The sequence below is a fragment of the Chinchilla lanigera genome, unplaced genomic scaffold (assembly GCF_000276665.1).
Source record: "Chinchilla lanigera isolate Chin_1 unplaced genomic scaffold, ChiLan1.0 scaffold00008, whole genome shotgun sequence".
In the NCBI taxonomy this organism is placed as follows: Eukaryota; Metazoa; Chordata; class Mammalia; order Rodentia; family Chinchillidae; genus Chinchilla; species Chinchilla lanigera.
Genome location: NW_004955409.1, coordinates 11,878,292 through 11,899,541, shown reverse-complemented (window position 1 = coordinate 11,899,541; position 21,250 = coordinate 11,878,292). Strand labels below are relative to the sequence as shown.

Genomic DNA, 21,250 nt, shown 5'->3' with positions numbered 1-21,250 from the left:
AGATCATGGATCAATCACAAATCCTAGAAGCCCGCACCATGACTGCATGAGGACTTGGGGGGACATTCAGACACAAACCATAACAGCCACATATCACCCCCAGTTCCTGTTCGAAGGCTCCACACAGCTGAGGTTGGCGTGCTGCCCTCTCCCCTAATTTCATTCTAAGGTGAGCCTGAGAAGGGCTTCTATGAGATGCATCACTAGGGCACATTAATGGCCCCTCTGGAAGGATCATTAGGGTCATCAGCTTTTGTTTGCTGCCCAGACAAGAAGGCTAGGGCTCTTTGAATATTACAGCCTTGGGCATTTGCATTCCCAATATATGGTTCCTATTTCCAATTTTAGACTATACAGTTTTCTTTGTCTAGGAATCCACAGGCCTCTCCTAGACACAACTGTGATGCTGCTGATTGTCAGGAACACCCAAGAGGCATGACATCAACAAACAACAGCTGGAGGTCAGGCTGGCAAATTGCACCTTGGGGTGCGGGCCTCATGAGCCCTTTCTGGCTTGGACCTTGTTGCCACAGCTTAGTCTCTTGCCTGCCTCATTTCTCCGCCTCCCCTCCCTTCCCCTGTGACAGCCAGGCAACTCACAAAAGCAGGAAGGAAAGGTCTGTGCAGCCTCCACATTACCGCCCTTCCTTTGCGGAAGAAGCAGGTGCGTGAATCTGAATGTGCTTTGAAGCGCTGCAGGTGGCTGTGGAGGCGGGAGCCTTAGGGGAGGAAGCCACAGTTGGGTTTTGTTCTGTGGAATGAACAGTGACGCTTCCCTGGGGAAAGTTTTCTTTAGTGTGCTTCCTGGCTCCCTGACTTCCTAGCAGAGCTCCCTGGGCCCCAGGGTCCCGGCATGAAGGCGGGGCACATAATGATCAGCAGCCCTGCTGCTCAGGCCTGGGCTTTGCTGGTCTTTGTCCAGGCCTGGTGCCCCAGTTCATACTGGTTCCTTGGCTCGGTGTCTATCTGATAATCACAAACTGGGTCTGGGCCCTGCTCAAAGCTTCCCTGCTGCCAAGCTTTAGCCCCAAATCTTGCCAGCAGTGTCCTCTCCTTTGTTCATTCTTGAAACTCATCCTTGGCTCACTTACAAGACCTCATCCTTTACACACAGGCCTTCTCTTGTTCGCCAGGGACCCATGCCCGTTACAGACCTGCTAGGTGATACCTGCACTTCCTGGCCTGTGAATCCATGGTTTAGCCCACTCTGGGACTGGACCTCATGATACTAACTGCCGGACTTCAACAGGGAACCTCTGGCCTCACCTCGCCTCTCCCACCCTAACCCTGGGCCCACACAGCACCCCATCCTCCCACCACCACCCACTGGAGCCACCACTGGCTGAGCTCGCGTGTGGCCTTCCACTGACTGCCTGCTGCTCTGTTCCTCGGCTTCACCTCTCCACCTACTGACCCTTGCTCTCATGTCTCACGACCCTCCTCCCATGGGGCGATGGAAGGGACAGCAGATGTCTCCAGAGGACCAACCTGCCACTGGGGCCCCAGACTTATAATTAGTAAAATTCACCCACCGAGTGGTGACAGACGTCTGTACTGCTGTCCAGTTGCAAAGTTCACTTCAAAAGTTAAGATAAATTTTATTTTCTAGAAAATACAGATTGCATTTCCCTGTTCAGAAATATACCTTTGCCTCTGCGTGGCCACCCTGGACACCTCATCTGAAATTTCAGCCCTCATCTCTAGTACTCACCATCCCTGTTTCTTGCCTTTTTTTTTCTTCCGCTTAGCACTTTTTACCAACACGACTACATTTTACTTACTTACCTCGCTTATTGTTTGTCCTTCTTGTAGAATATAAAAAAGCAGGGATTTGGATTTATTATTGTTGTACCTAGACCAGAACCCAGAGTCACTCAACGCACACTGGGTCAGAAAATGAGGGCAGGAGAGGCAGATGAGGGCTGCACCCGCCTCCTTCTGGCCAGATCTCAGGCTGGGAGCATCGTACCCTCCTGTCCAGGACGGGCTGTCCCCTCTTCCTCCAGCCCACCCATCTGGCCCTGAGCCTGGCACGTGGCTTTCTGCGTCCCCTCCAGGGGCCACACTCACCTTCAGCTTGTGCTCATGCTCCTTGTTGACCCGAGCCAGCAGCTGTGCTTTCCTTCTATTGAGGGCATCGATGAGGGCGTCACACTGGGCCACTAGACAGGCCTCAAACTCCACGCTGTTCTCCTGTGTGAGAGAGCACATGGCTCAGGCACAAGGCGGTGGGAGCAAACAGATCTGCATGTGGGGCAGCTGTCCCCACCACAGGGATCAGCAGGGAGCCCTGTCCACAAAGCACACTAGGGTATTTGCAAGTATCCAACTCGATACCTGGATACACGTCATCCTATGGTGGCCATGTTTTGCTTTAAAGTTAGATCAAAAGGGATAAGATTTTGTTGTATAAATTCATTCTACCAAAAGGCGATCATCAGTTTGTATGATAGTAAGTAGAACAAAGCCTTGATGTGTACAGTGACACACAAGTCTCTCTGGGTCACGTGGGCCATTGTAGATGGCAGAACGTGGTGGGCAGGAGGAGTGGGGTTATGGTCAAGGCAGAGGAGAGAATGAGTCATGAAATTCAGTGGAAGAAAGAGACAGAGGATGACAGTGGCCTTCAATATTAAACAATAAAGCCAATGACAACACTAGTCTGTAAGATGGAAGAATAAAGGGCAAAAGTGGGGGCCCATTTCACTAAGGGAGGCATAGTGGGGGGCACCCAACATTTGTGGCAGGCACCCCCTTGCTGTAACATCAGGTAGGAAACAACCACTTGCAGGGAAAGGTAACTGTATACTAAATGAATTAGAGTTTCCCCACAATGTTTAGATTAAATGCTGAGTGTAAAAAGTTCACTTATATATGTATATTTCACATATATGTATATATGTAATTTGTATATATTGTAATATGTATATTCAATTACATATGTATATATGTAATTTCACATATACGTATATATGTAAATATATACATATCTATTATTGAAGCAATTTTTTCTCTGGATTATAGACATTTATTATTATTAAAGATATTCTTTTAAATAAGTAGTGTGTCCAATTTTGATTCTTAAATCATAACCAAAAATTATAATTCACAGTAAATGAAAGCTAACTACTCCCCTATATATTACTAGAATTTTAAAAATTGCACCTAATTAAGTAGACAGTAAACTTTAGGGCAGGGCCAATAAAGGAGCCACTTAGCCTATCAAATTTAATTTCCAAAGCCATAAAGGATTGGATCTCTACATAATAGTAAACTGATGCATTTTCAATTTTATTTCAAAAGCAAGGTCTTCCTATTAGGTGCACATTGGTAATTGTGTGAGCAACAACTTGCTTGGTGTTTTGAGTTGAATTTTGGCTCTCACGGCAATTGCTTTTGAGTTCTCAGAGAAGGCCCTTGGAAAGCATCCTTGTGTCTATGTCCTCTGCAGAGTAATGGCAGGGGGAGAAGGCTTCCCTTCCCTGGGAAGACTCTGGCACTGTTATGTTGCAGAAAGAAAGCCTGCTCTGTGAAGAGGCAAGGCAGAGGCAAGCCTGGGGCTGCACATTTTATGCCAGCAAAAGCAAAGAAAGGGCTGATTGATAAACTCCATTGCTTTGAAAAACAGAAGGAAGTGTACAAAACTGTTAGGCTGTTAGGGAATGAAAAGTTTTAACATGGGCATGCATGCCAAAAAAAAAAAAAAAAGGCAAAGGCAAAGAAATCAGTGTGTGAAGCTTTGAAAGACTGGCTTACATTTAAAAATCCATTTCTGCCTTGACATGGGCTAAATATTAACTCGCAAACCCAATCTGCTGAAGGCCAGAGTTAAGGGTATTTTTGTGAGACAAACCTCAAAACCTAAGAATGGTAAACAGTGCAGAGAGGGTCATTATTGTAGTATCTCATGCATTTTATGGCTTCTTCCTTTCAGCTGCAGTGGGGGTGTTATGAGTTGTCAGATGCTGGCTGACCTGCTAGTTATTGTGCTCAGATAAAGCAATCTGAAATTGCAGATTGATCACCAAGGGATCATGGCTGGAAAGGATCTAAACTGAGGGGAAGTATTATTGTAGGACAGGGAGAAAGCAAAGAAAATAGGAAGAAAGAAAACAGAAAGAGCCGATGTGACCTGTTACTACCGAATAAAATGTAACGATTGTGACATGTTTGGGGGAACAGAGGGTTTTAAAAACTCAGGGGTAACAACCTGGATTCACAAAGGAAAAGGGTCTTTCTAAATACACGGCAGTAGAGAACCAGGACCTGTGTGTGGAAGACAGGGACCATTTGGAAAATTAGGTTGTGTTTTTGGTTGTTGGCCAAAGGCCACCACTTCAAGAAGGGGTGTCTCTGTAGTTGGTCTGTACATGTATTACTGTGGATGGAAGAGACTGGGCAGGAAAAAAATAAACGGGAATTTTCCCCGAACACATAAACATAACGGAGCAGAGCCAACCCCCAACTACAGCTACGAATCAGCCCACAGGGTTTGCCCTCTGTCTCGGGCCACGTAGTTACCTGGATTTGCTGGACCATATTGCGGAGCTGCACCAAAAACTCCTTGGCCTCTTTGGCCCGGTCAGAAAGTCCATTCAGTGCCTGGGAAAGCTGGCTCTGCAGAGAGAAAAAGGAAACCATGGAGCTGGAATCACACAAGGCCACATAGTGTTGTTTTCAGAGCGCCAAGTTCCCAAGACCCATAGTCATCAACCTCCTTAGAGTCCTCCCGTCTGAAGCTGAGTCCCTGAGCCAACATTTGTACATGTGGCTCTGGAAACAGGGGCTGCTGGGGGGGGGTTTCTCCTCGGAAGCAGTGAAAACTTTTGGCCCGGCAAGGGTCCTCACCAGCTAATAGCTACCTAGAACGTCCTCATCCCCTGGATGAAGTGACCATTTATTGGATGATTATCTACTAAGTTCACAAAAACAATGAGGTCGTGTGCTTGCCTAGCATGCACGGGGCCCTGAGTTCCAAATATACACAAGCACAAAACTGTGAGTCAGGTCATCTGCATACCATTGGTACCACTTAGTCCAAAGGGTTGTTGGTCTGGGACCGGGACAGAAAGAATGAAGAGAATCCATAACAGGATGAAGAAAGAAAGGTTAGGTTCTGCTGTGACACCATGGGGCCACTTAATGTAATGACAAGACAAAGGGCAGGACGCCATTCCTCCTGTCACCACATGGATGTCCCTGTCCTTCCCTCAAGTACAGCCCTGTTGCCCTCACTGCTCTCACACCCACCTCCTAACCGAGGCTACTCTCTTTCTGGGTTTCCCCCACCCCCACACTGGGCGGTCGCGCATACACTGCGGATTGGTGGGGCTTCAGTGGAAGTCAGCTTGGGGCTGGAGAGGTCTGAGAAAGCATCTGCTTTTCTGCTGACCTGGGGCTGGTGTGGCGTCTCTCGTTTGGCTCCTGACTTCTGATAGGTGTGGTGTCTGCTGCCAAAGTCAGTGTGGTACGGGGTGGGGGGAGGGGAGAGAGGGAGCCTGGGTTCCTCTGGCATCACTGAGCACCTGAGCAAGCATCTGACCCTCCCACCACGAGACTTCTTGTTATAAGGGAAAATGAACTCCTAGGTAAGTTCCTTACTGCAGTTCTCCATTGCTTGCAGCCATTAGCACTGCATTTGATACAAACTTCCTTCTCCCGGCAGCCTGGCACAGTCTTCCATCCCTCATGTAGTGACAGACTCCCTTTCCCACAATGCTTTCTTTGAAAACCAAGTCCCATTCTCATCCTTGCTGGCACCCTGCCTCACCTACCCTTTCCATTCAGTAAAAGGACAGCATCTTAAAATTATATCCTTTGGTCCTCTGAGTGGTTTTCTTTTCATTTGCCTTATTAAATACAAAGCTGGGTACTGATTCACTTTGAAAATGTGCATGGCAAATGCCTAGTGCAAGCAGAGTAGGATGGTAGAAAGAACACAGACTTTGAAGGAGTTCAGATTCTAGCTCTGTCCCTTACTGATCGTGACCTTGGGAAAGTTACCTCAGCCTAAACTACTCCAATAGAAAAAAGGAGAACAGTAATAGTACTTTGTCCTTGGGTTATTGTGAGGGTTGAGTGCATTAATCTGTGTGAAAGCTCTTGCTAATAAAGGGTAGTGATTAAGGGAACTACCCTGAACTCATAAATGCTGCCGGATACTGGCTGCTGTATCTTTCACACATAGTTTTACTGCCTCGATAAAATGAGAGGAATCCTACTACAGTACTCTGGGGTATTGTGGGTATTGCATGAGATACTACATACATGTAAAGCCTGGAACCCTGCCAGTCTATAGTGCATGATGCATGTTTAGAAAATGTTTTCTGGTGTTCAATCTTGTTTGCTTTCTTTATTCCCGCTCACACAAACATCTGTGGACTGGAGGGCTGTAAAGCACAGATTCCTGGAATGAGATGTGTTACAGAATGCCCGTGGTCACTTGGACTTTCTTTCTGTACTCAGACTGTGGGAGGGTAGAACTGCACAACTAAGAAAAAGCATCAAATGTGCCTACAGGTGTAAAAGGGCAGTGCCGTTCTTTATTAGTGGGTCTTAGCTACACTGTCGTTTGGGCTATGAGTTCCTCCCCAAGAACATGTTCCAGGAGCCCAGGAGATAAAGGAGGAAAAGAGGGTCTCATTTGGAAGCACAGCTGTACAATGAGAGACATACTGTATTTTACAGGAGAATTTATTTTTCATTGCTGCTTTTAGAACTCACATCTCTGTTTTTTTGAATAGATGCAAACCACAGTTTTCTTCCCCTTTTAATTATAACCTGTGCATTGGACACAGGCACTCAGAAGTTTGAATAGAGAAACCAAATTCATTTAGTTACACAGAAATGAAGCTACTTGATTTCTTACTTCTCAACCTTGCAATTGTGTCTGTGTAATGCAAGTCAGACCTGAGACTGTTGACAGCTGCTATATACTTAGAAAAAATTATTACTAAATAGTAGACAAAGAGTGCTGGCTTCTTCTAGGAGTGCATATGGCAAAAAAATAAAAAACACCCCCGAATTGGATTTATCTCCAGATTTCCTCTCTATATATCTATGTTCAGCCCCAGTGCTGCTCACCTGGCTAATGGTGGTTCTGGTATTTGATAAACAACAGCATTATAAGATAAAGATCTAGAAACCTTCCTCCTAAGCTTTGTCCTCTTGGAAAAACTGAGCTGGAGACAATGGGAAACCCTGGAAAGCTATTTATCATGAGAATAGGTCCCCTTTAGTAAGGATTTATATGCACGTTGCTTTTATAGGCTAGTCTTTGGATCACATTTATAAACCCTATCTGATGTAGCAGAACATTCTTATTGATTGATCTGGTTTCCCAGGAACATTTAAATTCCAGATCTGTACTAACAGAGATGTTTCTGTATTCAGGACCACAGAGCGGCCCTGTAAAATCACTGCAGGAGCACAGAAAGTACAAATACACAGTGTGTTTTCATTACGGGATCTCATTAGGGGAGAAGGTATGGCTCTAAAAGCTGTTTATAGCGCCTACGCAGCTGCATTCTTGTTTCTTGGAGATTTGTTTTCTAATGCACTGAAAAAGTGTCAAAGTGAACGAGAGTGGAAGAGTGACCCAGCTGTAGGAGCACCGACCCATTTCCAGTCAAGTTGTTCTCAGCTTGCTGGGAGCACACGGCGTGCTTGGAATAACCAAGGCTCCCAAGAAGAAGGCAAGTTGTTGGAGCTTGAAGGTGAGAAACACCAAACTCTGTCTCTTCCTGCTCTCTCTGCATTCCTTTCTCTTCAACTTCCACCCCAAGTCCTGCTCCCCTCGCCAACCAAAGGAGTGATGCTATGAGGGAGAACAGTTCAACCGGGAGCCACTGTGAAAGTTTTCAGAACTGATTCCTTAGGCAAAGAGGGACAGAATTCAGCCCATCCTGGCCGATTCCTTACTTTGCATGCATCCAGCCTGCCCAGACGGCAGGCAGTGTCTCCTTCTCTTTCTCCACTGTGAGCATCATTCACTTGCCACTGTCCCCTCAATGTACTAGGAGTACGGGGTGAAACTCCCTGGCTTTTTGGGACAGGGATGGGGCAGATTTATTGACAGGTGCTGCTATATACTTAGAAAACATTACAGGGATGGGACAGGTCAAAAAGCATCAACCAAGGGCTCAGTACAAAACAGATGAGGCTGCAAACACACAACAGCAGCTCAGTGGCCCTAGAAATGATACTGCTGCCTCTCTATTCTCCGTCATCCTGCTCACTCTCCGGGCACTGCAGGCATCGCTGGGCCCATGAGCCAGAGCCCACTCCACCTTCTTCCCAGGGGCCAAGGTAAATAAATGGCAAACACAGGAAGAAGGACGCCACTGCTACAACGGGACACTGAAGGAAGGCACTTGGAAGAACAACGTTTGTTTTCTGAATAAATACTGATTTGGCCTCACTCATTACTGATATCATGCAATTAAAAAGTAGAAGCAAGAAGCTTCAATGGTTATGGTATCTTGGCCATTCATTATGAGTTAGGAGCTCTGGTAGATGCTTTAAACACATATCCTACTTAATCCCATTCACTGCTCTGCCAGATGCAGAGCATCAGGGAGGAGACACATGAGTGAAACTGTTTCCACCCACACGGAAGAGCCAAAACACAGACCCTAGTGTGATGCCGAAGTCATGCTTTTTGCTCTCAGATCCCACAGCAAGGAGTAAAACAACCCATGGTGCAAGCATATGAAACTAGGGAAGGGGAGCTGATGAGGACTCATGTTTGATTACAAGAGGATCTGATCCTACTTAATAGTTATATGCTACAGAAGCCCTAGCCTTACTGTTACATGGGGTGTTCAGCTTCTGTTTTCCTGAAGTCTTTTCTTCCTTCCGTCCTCCTGCCCTCACTCCCACCCTTCCTTCCCTTCCTTTCCTTTACCTTCCCTTTTCCTTCCTTCCTTCCTCTCTTCTCCCTTTTCAGTCTGAAAAGGACTTTTGTCAATGAGAGGGGTATCATGGCAAGGAGGAAGCAGCTTTGGATCGGGGCCAGTGCTAGCTTGGTTCCCTACTGGCCTGAGATTCTGGGTAAAGTGTGGAGTGAGGTAACGAAATGAGCACCCTCTGATGCCCCATGTTTGGGAACTTTCAAGCTGAGCCAACCAAGGGGCCTGATTCTCCATCTAGGTATAATTTCCATCCTTCCTACCCACACCTTTCCTGCCCCATGAAGCGATCTCACCTCAGGATTCTGTGTGGCGTGGTGGAAGATCTCGCATCTACCCCAACCCCAGCTCACTGTATGGGAAGGCATTCTCAGAGGCCAGCCTGCCTGAACATGCCTCTCTAGTTAGAACCTGCCTGAACATGCGTATTGCTAAACCCAGCAGCAGGGCTGGGGCAGTGAACAGGCTGGGAGCCACAAATTGAAAAGCCAGGCCTGGAAACTGAAGCACACAGCCCAGGTAAAAAGTAAGTGTGTGTGTGTGTGTGTGTGTTAGTGTCAGTGTATATGCATGTGAATGTATGTATGTGAGAGTGGATGAATTTGTATGCACAAGTGAATGTGAACATGTATGTGGGTGAGAATGTGAGTATCAGGGTGTGTATGTGTGTGCAAGAACACATGCCTGAGAGTGTGGTGTCTCCTCTGTGGAGTACAGGGAGGCTCCTGACTTGAGGTGGGGCTGCTGTCAGAGGGGTCTCTTGACAGTGGTGGTTTGTTAAGCTGCTGCTTATTACTAACTGGTTATGACAAGAGTCCCTTCTTGCCTAAACTCTAGCCAAGCTCCTTGGAGCCCTCTTCTCCACTAGGCCCTAACCTTTGCCTAGAAAGATCTGAGCAAACCCTGACATAATCTCTCATGGCCCTGGGCTTCATCCCTAGTCCTATCCTCACCCCTCTTAAAGCGCCTGCCTTAGAAAACTCAAGGTTGATGAAAAAGTATACTGTGCGTGCCAGCCAAGACCGGTGATGTGGCCTTGAGCGACTGTGACCAGTCTTTGTGGCAGAGTAGGAGCCTGACTTCAGAAAGTGCTAGTTAGCAAACTCAGATCGGGGATTGAATGCGGGGCTTTTGCACTGAGCTACTTACTGTTCCTCCCCAGTCCTGTTTACTTTGAGAGAGGATCTCAGTAAGTCCCAAAGTTACCCAGATTAGGTTTGAGTTTGCCTCAGCCTCCCAGGGTGTGAGATTACAGGTGCTGATTACTTCACTATTTCTACTGTGAACCCATTTCTGAGCTGTCTGGAGGGCAGAACGGAGTGGTGATACAACACCCGCTATAACCATTGGAGCTGCTGTCATTGCTAGAGTTGTATGTGCAAACATTTATAGCAAAAGCTCCTGCCTGGTACCATTTACCTCATGGTTTAAACCATAAAAATGTACTAGAATCGCCATTATTCTATCAGTAGCAACTGAATCAGATACAGGGCAATGGGGACAAATAGGGCATCAGAGCGGAAAACAGGCTTTAAAGTCAGATAGATTTAGGCTTAAATCCCAGCATTTTGCTAGCTGTGTAACTGATCAAAGACGCCTTAGCTAACTGTGAGGGATACTGAGCTGCTCAGCCCAGAATCCTTTCTAAAAGGCCACGCATCCTCCCAGATGCTGGGAACATCAGCTGCTGACAGATGACACCAGGAATTCCCTTGACCATAGGGACCTGCCTTGCTGACATCTATACTCCCTCCTAGGCATGTCTAGTGGCCAGTGAACCATTGGGGCCCTCTTCCTCAATTCAGGACAGTGCTGAAGGACTATCCCGCTGCACAAGTCTTGGCTGAGGCCATGGCAGGTCAGCATCACCCTCTGTTCAGTGCTGGCTCCTTCACTTCCTTGTAGGGGGATCTACCAAGGGCACTGAACGATTACCTGCCTTTCTGTAACTCTCAGAGTCTGTGTCCAGGACACCCAGCACAGAATACTCAGCTTCTGTTTCCTTATGTGCAACATGGAGATGATAACAGTAACTGCATCATAGGACTGTGACCAGCATTATCTGAAATCATGTATAGAAAGTTCTTCTGCACAATGCTAAACATGTTGTAAGAATTCAACGTGTAGTTTTTTTTAATAAGAATAATATAAAAATAAGCTGGGTGTGGTGGTGCACACTTGTAATCCCAGTACTCAGGAGGCTGAGGCAGGTGGATCATTGCGAGCTTAAGGCCAGCCTGGGGTATAAAGTGAGCTCAAGGCCAGCCTGAACTGCATAGCAAGACCATGTCTCAAAAAGACAAAAAAAAAGAGAATAATATGAAAATATACATCCATAAGCCACTGAAACATTGTCATACACAGGTGCTGATTTGTGTCTTAGTCCGTTATAATTATTCAAACATTGGGGAAGATTGTAGTGTTGTTCACAACCATTTGGTCCCTTTCCACTTCTGTCACATGACCTGCAGTGCCTCCTGTAGATGGAGCATATGTTGTACCCCATTGTCATAGCTGGTCATGTGTAATGGTTGATACAATGTGTCAGCTTGAGAAGTATAGATACTTAACTAAGCAAGTCAGCAGGGGGCCAGGGTCCTCATTTTGTAAGCATCCTTAGCCTGTGCAAAAGGAGCACACGGAGATGGTGTTAGTGCTACACTCGCCCTAGGGCGGGTAGCCTTCTTACAATGTAAGGGAGGAAAAGAGGCTTGCTCTCCCCTTTTTTACTGTTGTTGCTTTTGCTCTTTTCTGCCACCATGAATTGTTGCCCCTCAGCCATGCCATCTGGCCTTGGAGCCAGCTGATTACAGACTGAAACCTCCACAAACTGTGAGCTAAATAAACCTTTTCCTTTTTAAGTTTGGGTGTCAGGTCTTTTGTCCCAGCAACGAGAAAAAAGTAAACAAGACACCATTTGACTTTTGCTAACTTAAGAGACACTGATTTTCTGTTAGCTTTTTTGCTCTTTCTCACACAAATCAGTGGCTCTTTGATAAACCAGCTCTCAACAACAGCAACACAAATACATTTTGATTTATAGTATTTGCTAATTATTATGGTATGAATACCTAGTTGTTTTTGGGCTACCAACATGGCATCACTGAATGTAAAATTGACAAGAGATTTTGGCTCTTTTGAGTTGGAGTAACCCAGCTCAGCACACTGTTGTACCTATCCCAGAGTGCCCTGGAATGAGAAGGCCTGTGAACAGAACCTCAGACTGCCTCCTCTCATATTACATGAGCAACAAACAAATTTTGATTTGATAAACCATTGAGATGTTGGGATTTTTGAATACATTTTTATCAGTACATGTTTGCAGAACAGAAGGATTACATTCTCCACGTGCATAACACCTTAGTTCTTTTTCAACCCCTTCCACTTCCTTCCTTCTTCCCTCCCTCTATCTCTTGGTCCCCTTCTCTTTTGCAAAAGATCAACCTCTTCTTTTCCTATTATCTATCTTTATTTTGTTTTTTATTTATGCTTTGCGTTTCTCATGTAAGAGAAAACATATAATGGTTAAGATGTTGGGATTGTTACTGCAGTAGAACTAATTCAGATAGCAATTGTGATTTTTCTCTTCTTGATTTACTAACTTAGTCAATATTTATGGACTATGACTATGAGACACAGTGACTCATGTTAGGAAAATAACGATGAAGAAAAGAGAGTTCCCTTTCCTGAGGAACCACCATTGCTCTGAAAGGACCACCATTCTGATCTTAGTAATGTCCATTTTAAAGTTCACTCTTCAATAAGGAAGTCTAGGATATTCTACCAACTAGCCACAGAAACACAGCTTCTCTACCGCTTAGAGAAAATATAAATCATTTGCTTTCCCTGTCAGAGACAGCCAGTTCTGGCCGCCATTTGAAGTCCAGAGATATCTGCACAGCTGTGATCCACGAAGGGTCAGACATTTCTGTGCCTTAGACAGGAAGCTTTCACATTGGAGATATCCATCCACATGGCAGGTTCTTTCTGAAGTGAGACAGAGGGAGCCACTTCTGGCTTCAGGGCACAGCAAATGAAACTGTCGCCTCACCCAGTGTGTGTAGTTACTTGGGTGAAAATTGATTGATGGAGCCTCTATGCTTTTGCTTGGAGTTCTGGGAATAGTGGAAGAATCCACGCAGTGGTTGTTGTGACTGAAGGCATGAAACTTTAATAAAGTGCCAGGAAGGCAGCTGTGAGGTCACCAGCACCCTGTGCATGGCTCTGTAGCGAGAATGGCTTTCTGTGGGTATTCTAAACCCTGATACGTGTGTTGTTAGGCAGTTACCAAGTATGTTCACCCTGGGTCAAAAATATGCCTTCTTCGGGCTAAGCTCTTGTGTACATATTGAATTTTACATTCCAGAGATGGACTACAGAATGGGTCACATTTTTTGCACATGCTGCCTTCTCTTTCTGGAAGGCCCTAGCCAGTAGGCTTTCAGTCCTTTTCCAGAAAGCTGTTTCCTCTATGGCTCCTTAGCTTCCTTCCTGTCCACCCTGGGCTGCCGCATCCTTCCAGGTGGTGCATCATTGAGACAAACAAAATTGATTTCAGATCCACAAACTTTTCAGTCTCTACATAGAAAATCTCAGTTACACACATAAGGGATTTTTGTTAACTAGCTAAACCTACTTTTAGACATATATATGATAAAGGGAAAAAAATCATGGGAATATTTTTTGTACAGGAATGCTTTCAATGTGTTCTTTCAGAGAGTCAAGTATTAAATATCGCTAAAACAGAGTAGTCTTCTTATTCACCCCTCAAATTTCCAGTGAGATCTAAATAGCTAATAGGGGAGAGTTTTTAAGAAATAATTTTATTCAATGTAAAAGCAGAATATGCTCATTTTAAGAAAATCAGGTAATAAAAAATGACTTAGAATAAAATAAAAAGCTCAGTTTTACCAGAGACTATAAATAAGCTTGGTAATAAACAGCAGTGTTTTGAAACCTTGTATATATTTATATATACACATATGCCTATTTCTATGCAAAGTAGATCAACAAAACAGGGTTATATTCATCCATCACTGTCTTGAAATACTTTTGCCTGTCTTTCACTTTATAGGTTCCAAATATTTTTTCATCATACCAGATATGCAACTGCCTCCTTGTAAGCTACAAAATACTTTGATTATACTTAGTATGTGTCAGGTACTGTTTGCAATGCTTTGAATACATCATTGTTTTTCTCAAAACAATTTTTACAGGAGATAGAATAGGACAAGAAAAGTCAGTGTTTCAAAAGTCATAAAGCTTTTAAGAAGCACAGCAAGGATTCAGTCTCAGGCAGGCTGGGACCAGAATCCATGCTACTAATTGCTCAGCGGTAGTGTAATTAACTGCATAGGTCACCATGATTTATTTAATTCATCTTCTATTTTAGGATATTTAGTTTGTTTTCATCTTGTTGCAAAGAGCGGAAATGAAATTCATGTTGTAAATATTTGAACATGTCCTTGATTATTCCTGTTGGCTGAACTGAAATTGCTTGATCAACAAATTTTCCCATTTAGAAGCTTTTCAAGATCGTGTTACCAAAATGTCCCTCTGTGGAGTTACCGAATTTATACTCACTGAAGGTGATGAACGTAATTTTCCTCCTGTATATCTGGCTCCACCTATTATCAATGATACACTTGTGTTTGTTTTTGTAACCAGGTAGGGAAAGAATGGAATTTCCTTTTATAAATTCACATTTACATTTTACTGGTGGGGGGCTTTTATTTTTCAAAAAATCTTCTTAATGATCTTTTCGTAGTTAAGGGATAAGTTTTTCGTTGGTGTCATTTGTAAGTGTTGCCTAAGTGTTTGTTAAATAAGTTAGTTTCCCATTGTTAGTAACTACCATCAAGGCCCACTTCACCACCAAGAAATATTAGGGGCCAACAACTGGAAAATTCAGTGGTCTGGTGAAGAGGGGAAAAAATGCCACGAATGCCTAGTTTTAATAGATAACGGTCAGAGTATAAGGCATTTGTGTTAGTACAATGTGTTTGTGGTTGCTGAGTATTTAACTCTGGGATTGCATGTGAGCCCTGGATCCTCACTTTTGTCATTTGTTTTTTTTTTTTGTTTTTGGTTTTGGTTTTTCTCCGGTACTGGGAACTGAACTCACGACCTTGCGCTTGCCAGGCAGGCGCTTTTGCCGCTGAGCTAAATCCCTAGCCCCCTCACTTTTGTCATTGATTCTGCTGTAAAAGCATAAAAGAGGCTCAATCTCTGAGGGATCCCTTCCCAGAATTTTGATCAGTTATCTGTTTTGGATAGTCCCCAACTGTCTCATTCCCACTAGAAGTACTATTCTTAGGTGGAACTTGGTAAACTAAGAGCACTGTTTTTCTTCTCCTCCTCAATCTCTTAGACCCCAGTTAAGGTCATAGGTTCTTTCTTACCTCTTAACTACCTCCAAAGCTCACTCACAATGGTGGCCAGATGAACATCCAGGTTCAGCGCTGTTATTACAGTATAAAGTTATCAGTGGATACAGCCCAGGTAAAGTCTGTGCCTGGCATGCACAAGGCCTTGGATTTGAACCCAGTAACACACACACACACACACATAATTTATGAATTCTGTGGCAAAATACAGGGATCTCTTTGACTCTTAAAAAAAAATTTAAAAATAACATTGGAAATAGCTCATAGGCAAGAAATTAAGTATTTAAGATCAAAGTTAAGCATTTCCTTTAAACTTCACTGTAAGAAAAATATCAGCTATGTTTCCATCCATCTCCCAGCCTATGAAACACTTTAGGTGGGATAAAAGCCACACTTGTTAGACCCACACTCTTAAGCAGCATTAATGAACACTCATTTTAAGTAAGCCCCTGTGGCCCAGAAATGTCACCGAGAGCAAGGCTCAGCCAATGGCACACAGGCGGCAAGACCCAGTCAGCTGGGTATTTGTTCTGCTTCCTTTGTGGCAGGCAGAATGATGGCCCCTCAATGTCCACACCTCCATCCACAGCTTGTCAATATGTTCCCTTACATAATGTGATGAAAGATCTAGATTATCTGGGTGGGCCCAATTTAACCATAGGAGTCCTAAAAAGCAGAGGACCTTTCCTTCTTCTCAGCTCTATGAGCTCTTTTGTGCCCTCCCACAATGCTATGATTTTATTCACACCTAATTTGAAAAGTGGCTGTTATTCTCCAGGGGATCAGGAATGACTGGACCATGCAGTAAGGAATTGGTGACACAGGCCACCTCTGCCCATACCACCCCACACAGTGAGAAGTGTCCCAACCACCAGAAAGGCACAAATACCATAAGGCCTGTAACACACAGGTGCTCTTTCTGGTGACTCAAGACACTGTAGGGGCATAAAAAGGATGTGTGTGTAGATGCTCGTTATTCTTTTACCTATGCATTTGAGAGGATTGTAAGCCTTTCGTGTTGACGACAAGCCAGACATTGTTTCTCAATACTTCCAATGCAACCTTGATAAAGCCTGAAGAGGAGGAAAATACGATCACCCTTGACACACCTCTCCCTTTCACTGCCACTGCCTCAATCATTCTGGGAACAAATTAAAACACAGTCTTATTCTAATAATCAACCATCTTCGTTGGCAAAAAAAGAGAAACTCTTTGGGATACTAAATAGTGTTTTTTTTACATTTAGGTTTTTGCTTCCCAGCATTGAAAGGTTTGCTAGGATCCATTACTTATGGACCAGTTTCCGTCTGCAACAAAATTAATAGTGATCATTGGTATTATTCAGAAAAATGGATTGAAACTATGCATGCTTTTTTTCCCCACTCTTCCTCTCAGCATCTCTGTCAATTCGTTTCCATGCCAGTGAGCTGCAGCGCCAGCCTAGTGAAAAGAGGGATGGTTTCCATGACAACAGTTTTCTCTCTGCTAGTTAGAATCTAACATTTGACTCCCACAGAAATACATCTCGCCGTGGGAATTGGTTGGTTTTGTAAACGACTAAATAACTGTGCAATCAGTTCCAGAGAAAATCCCGTTATAAGTTTGCAAAAGCAAAGGTAGGTGACACAAGGTGACTGCCTGATCCGCGGTAACACCACACGGGACCCTGTGAAGGATGTGACTGGTGACCTGAAGCTCACTGGACTCCTCCCTCAAAGGTTTGGGCTGGGCAACCGGCCCTCTTGTGAATCTCAGTGATGTTTCCACCCAAGATGAAGGAAGAGATCGAAAGTTCCTCAGAATGAATGACCAGGATCAACTCCAACTGCCTTTCCTCTAATTTCTGGAAACTTTACTTCCTTCAGATTCCCAGAGCAGATCTTAAGGCATTCAGTATGGTACAAATTTAATTCTTATTATGTTTTTCTGCATAAATATTAGGAGCTACTGACCAACATGGAAGTGCATGCTTGTCATCCCAGATACTTGGGAGGCTGAGGCAGGAGGACTGCACATGGAGGCCAGCCTAGGCAACACAGCAAGATCCCATCTTAAAACAAAGAAAAAAAAAGCCCAGGAATGTAGCTCAGCTGTAGGGTGTTTGCTTAGCATGTGTGAGGCTTTGGGTTCAAGCCTCCCACACATCTCCCCAAAAAGATTAAGAGCTGCTATTGGACAAGAATCCCCTTCTCTTTACCAAGCTTTCTCCTTCCTAGTAATCTGTCTTATTCTATTGTTTGGAAAAATATATAGAAACATTTTCGGTGGTTTTTTTCCATTTTAAAATCTAACATGATGTCACATGTTTCAAATAATGTTTTGCAAATATTTTCCTGATAGCATTTACACAACTCATAATCATTAAAGCCTACAAGAAAAAATGGCAATCTATCTAGCAGCATACAATTAACAAACCAAATTCCATGTGACCTGCATCCCTGAATCTGCTGGGCCAGGGATTTCTTCTGAACAGTAGAAGTCCCTGCTGGAACAGCAAGTACTGTTGAGGACAGGCATGTCCTCAGTTTGGGTCTGAGAAGACAATGAGCACACAGCTTGAGGGGAGGATGCAGATATTCAAGGCTGTGATGAAGCCCTCTGCAAAGTGCTGACTTGATGTGTTGTGCTAAGTGAGCCAGCTTCTCAAACTGCTGCAAATGTGAGACAGAAACCCCTCTATACCCAGCCTGTTCCTGTCCCCGCCCAGAAGAAGATCCATTTGCCATGCCTGGTAAAGTCTGCTCTCTGGGTTGTGTATTTCCCTTGTCCCCATACCCTGGCGCCAGCTTTCGTCCTTGTCTTGCTTCTCAAAGTTTAGGAAAGACCTGAAACCCACCCTCCTCTCACTGAAATTCATCCACATTAAATTTATATCTAAACCAAAGATTTCCAGTTTAAACAGCTTTTTATTTCTAGATGTTCAGTGAAAGACTCTGTAATTAAAAGAGTTTTTGGTAATGTGGAGAAGGGTGGGAAGAGTTTTGGGAAGGAGAGGGGAACTTGAAATCACAGTAGTCTTACCCTGCTGGTTACAAGGCCAAACTTGCCATTAGTTTGTTAAGATGAAGCTGTCTCCTTCCACCTGCCTTGGCAACTTCTTCCTTGGGGTGAAAACATCCCTCAGAGGCCACTGGGAGCTTGGTACTATTAGCAGCTGGGCTGGAGGGAGTGGTGTCCCTTTAACATCACGTTTTCCCAGATCCCTGCTCCTGACCTGTACTGGTACACCACCTGCTGGCAGCTACTCTTCCTGTAGACGTTCCTGACCTTCTTTTGGTGAGCACATTTTCAGGTTCACCCTCTATCTCTTCCTGACCACCTTTTCTGTCTCCCTTAACCTTAGTTGTCCTCTGTTGATTAATCAGTTTCTCCCACAATTGTGTAAGAACAAATTCTAGTAATGAATATCTATCTATCTATCTATCTATCAATCTATCTATCTATCCATCCATTGACCCACTTATCATCTCCCTCACTCCCTATGTATCCATCTGTTATATCCCCTATTAGTTCTACTTCTTTGATTGAATGGAAGGGTAAAGAGTCTGTAGAAAATATATATATTTTCCAGTACTAGGAATTAAACCAAGGGCCTTGCACATTTTCGGCAAGTGCAGTAGCACTGAACTACATCCCTAGCCCAACATTTAATTCTAGAATAGGCAAAGTCTTTCTCAATAACCAGAATGCCATGTACATAAAAATCAAATCGAAATGCAAACAGAAACTCATCAAGATACCACTTCACCTCTACTGGGATGAGTATTTTTAAAAAGACAAACAATTAGTGTTGGAAGAATGGAGAAAGTGGAGCACATGCACATTGCTGGTAGGCAGCTGCTTTAGAAAACAACTTGGTAGTTCTTAAAAAGTTAAAATGTGGTTACTATGTGACCTAACAATTCTGCTCCTAGGTATATACTCAAGAACCTAAAACACCCACACCAAGGTATTTTAATAGCTAAGACAAGGAAATGGTCCACATATCCATCAGTTGATGAGTGGACCCATACAGTGGAATATCACTCAGCTATCAAAAGGAAGAAAGTGCTTACATATGAACCCTGAGAACATGTTGAGTGAAAGAAACCAGTTGCAAAAGGTTACATGTTCTCTCCTATTCTAATTATACAAAATGTCCAGAACAGGAAAACAAGTAGAAAGTAAATTAGTAGTTGCCAGCGGGTGGAGGAAGGAAAAACAGAGCGTGACTGCTAATGGGTACAGGGTTTCTTTTGGGGGTAATTAAAATATTCTGGAATGAGATAGTTGTGATGTTTGCCTAATGCTGTGACTATAATAAAATCTATTAAAATTTACTTTTAAAAAGATGAATTTCAGGGCATGTAAATTACACACCTATAAAGTAACAAAAAAAAGAAAAGAAAAACCATCCTTCTTTATAAATGGAGCAGGGCTTCATTTATATAAAACCTACATAAAATTTGAAATGTGGGCAGTTCTATTTTCAGTGTAAGGCTGGTAGAAATCATGAAGTCTCAAAATGATTATTAAATATAGGGTTGTGTTCACTTAGAAGGAAAACAGTGATCCCAAGAAACCGTTACTAATTCACAGGAAATAATTACTGTCAAGCCATCTTACTAACATTACTTTACAAAGGGATTTTAATGAATTTAACATGGTATCCTTGTGAAAATAAAAAGAAAATTTAGCGAGATGAGTACTTAGTTGGGTAGATCACAATGTTTTATGGGGCAGAAGGGATTATTGAAGGCATAACACAGATGTCTGAAGGTGGTCCTGCTTAGTTGAACATTTTTATTTCAGTGGAGTAGAAGGCATAAAGGCAAAGAGGCTGCATACATGTATATATATTTAAGTTATATGACAGATTTAGGATCTAACAGATTCCGACAGATTGGAGGACTTATCTGAACTAAATTAAGTGTATTGGCTGTGATAAAATCTAAAAGCATTTATACAAGCACTGGGTTATAAGATATGATTTTGCAGACATACATAAAAGGATTAAGTATTTTAGACAGCAGGCTCAGCAGGAGTCCACAGAATGATGTACATGCAGCTAAATTAACTGATGAAGGACATCTGTATCTTTAGAAGGATCAACAATTCCAATTTTCCTAGAGGCTACTAACTACCTGCCTAATGCACAGCCGCCCTCTCTTCCATCCAAACAGATCCTTATATTATTATGACCAGAAATATGCCAATAATTTCTGAACTTCCCTTGCAGCTATGATTGGCCACTCAAATAGAGCTTATATTTTGAGAGAGCATTCTGAGAAAGCTCTCTGCAGTGAACTGACTCAGATGACAGTTGGGCCATTGCCCTTTCCTCCATTCCTTCCTCTCCTGTCTGGGTCATGGCCTCAGTGACTGGAACTCTGGGTACCATCAGGAACCATGAGGTAAATAAAGGATGATGGAGCTGAAATTCAGAAGGAACCTAGGTGCCAGATCACCGTGCAGCCACTCTGGGGGACTGCTACCTCTGTGTTTATACTACTTGAATAAGAAGTAACTATTTCATGTAAGTCAAGATGTGGCTAAATCCAATCATGGCATGTACAAGAGACTAGTAAAGTGAGCAAAACGGCCTCAGTGACTACATAGCTTCTACTGCCATTGCTTCCTATCACCTCTACAAAGGGAATGTTCCTACTAGTAGAAATTTTTGGCTTTGTTTTTCTTTGGAGGAAGAGAAATCCAGGCTGTCTCTAACACTAGCCCAATATTACAGCTGTTAGACATCTTTGGGTTAGTGAGGATTATGTGAAACTGGGAAATTCACCTGTCTAAGGGGCAGCTGTTTCTTAATTCCAGTTGACTGCCATCACGTGGGAAGCTGGAAACATTTTGAATATGGCTTGGGTTGACACTTTTGGGGATGTTCAGGACACATCGGTGGGCTGGCTTCAGCGTGCAAGCCATACATCAGTTTCTCTCATGAACTTGGATCTGGGCTGAGAA

At 43.6% G+C, this 21,250-nt stretch overlaps 1 protein-coding gene across 6 annotated transcripts in view; it reads right to left on the bottom strand.

The window, feature by feature from the left end:
- Trim9 (tripartite motif containing 9) overlaps positions 1–21,250 on the bottom strand; it is a 109,002-nt gene that overhangs the window by 47,177 nt on the left and 40,575 nt on the right. For all 6 annotated transcript variants that reach the window (XM_005376796.2, XM_005376798.2, XM_005376797.2 and 3 more), the window contains exons 2-3: positions 4,522–4,617; positions 2,071–2,193 (exon numbers count right to left, since the gene is read on the bottom strand). In XM_005376796.2, coding sequence (XP_005376853.1) covers positions 2,071–2,193; positions 4,522–4,617 — 219 coding nt within the window. The remainder of the gene's footprint in view (positions 1–2,070; positions 2,194–4,521; positions 4,618–21,250) is intronic.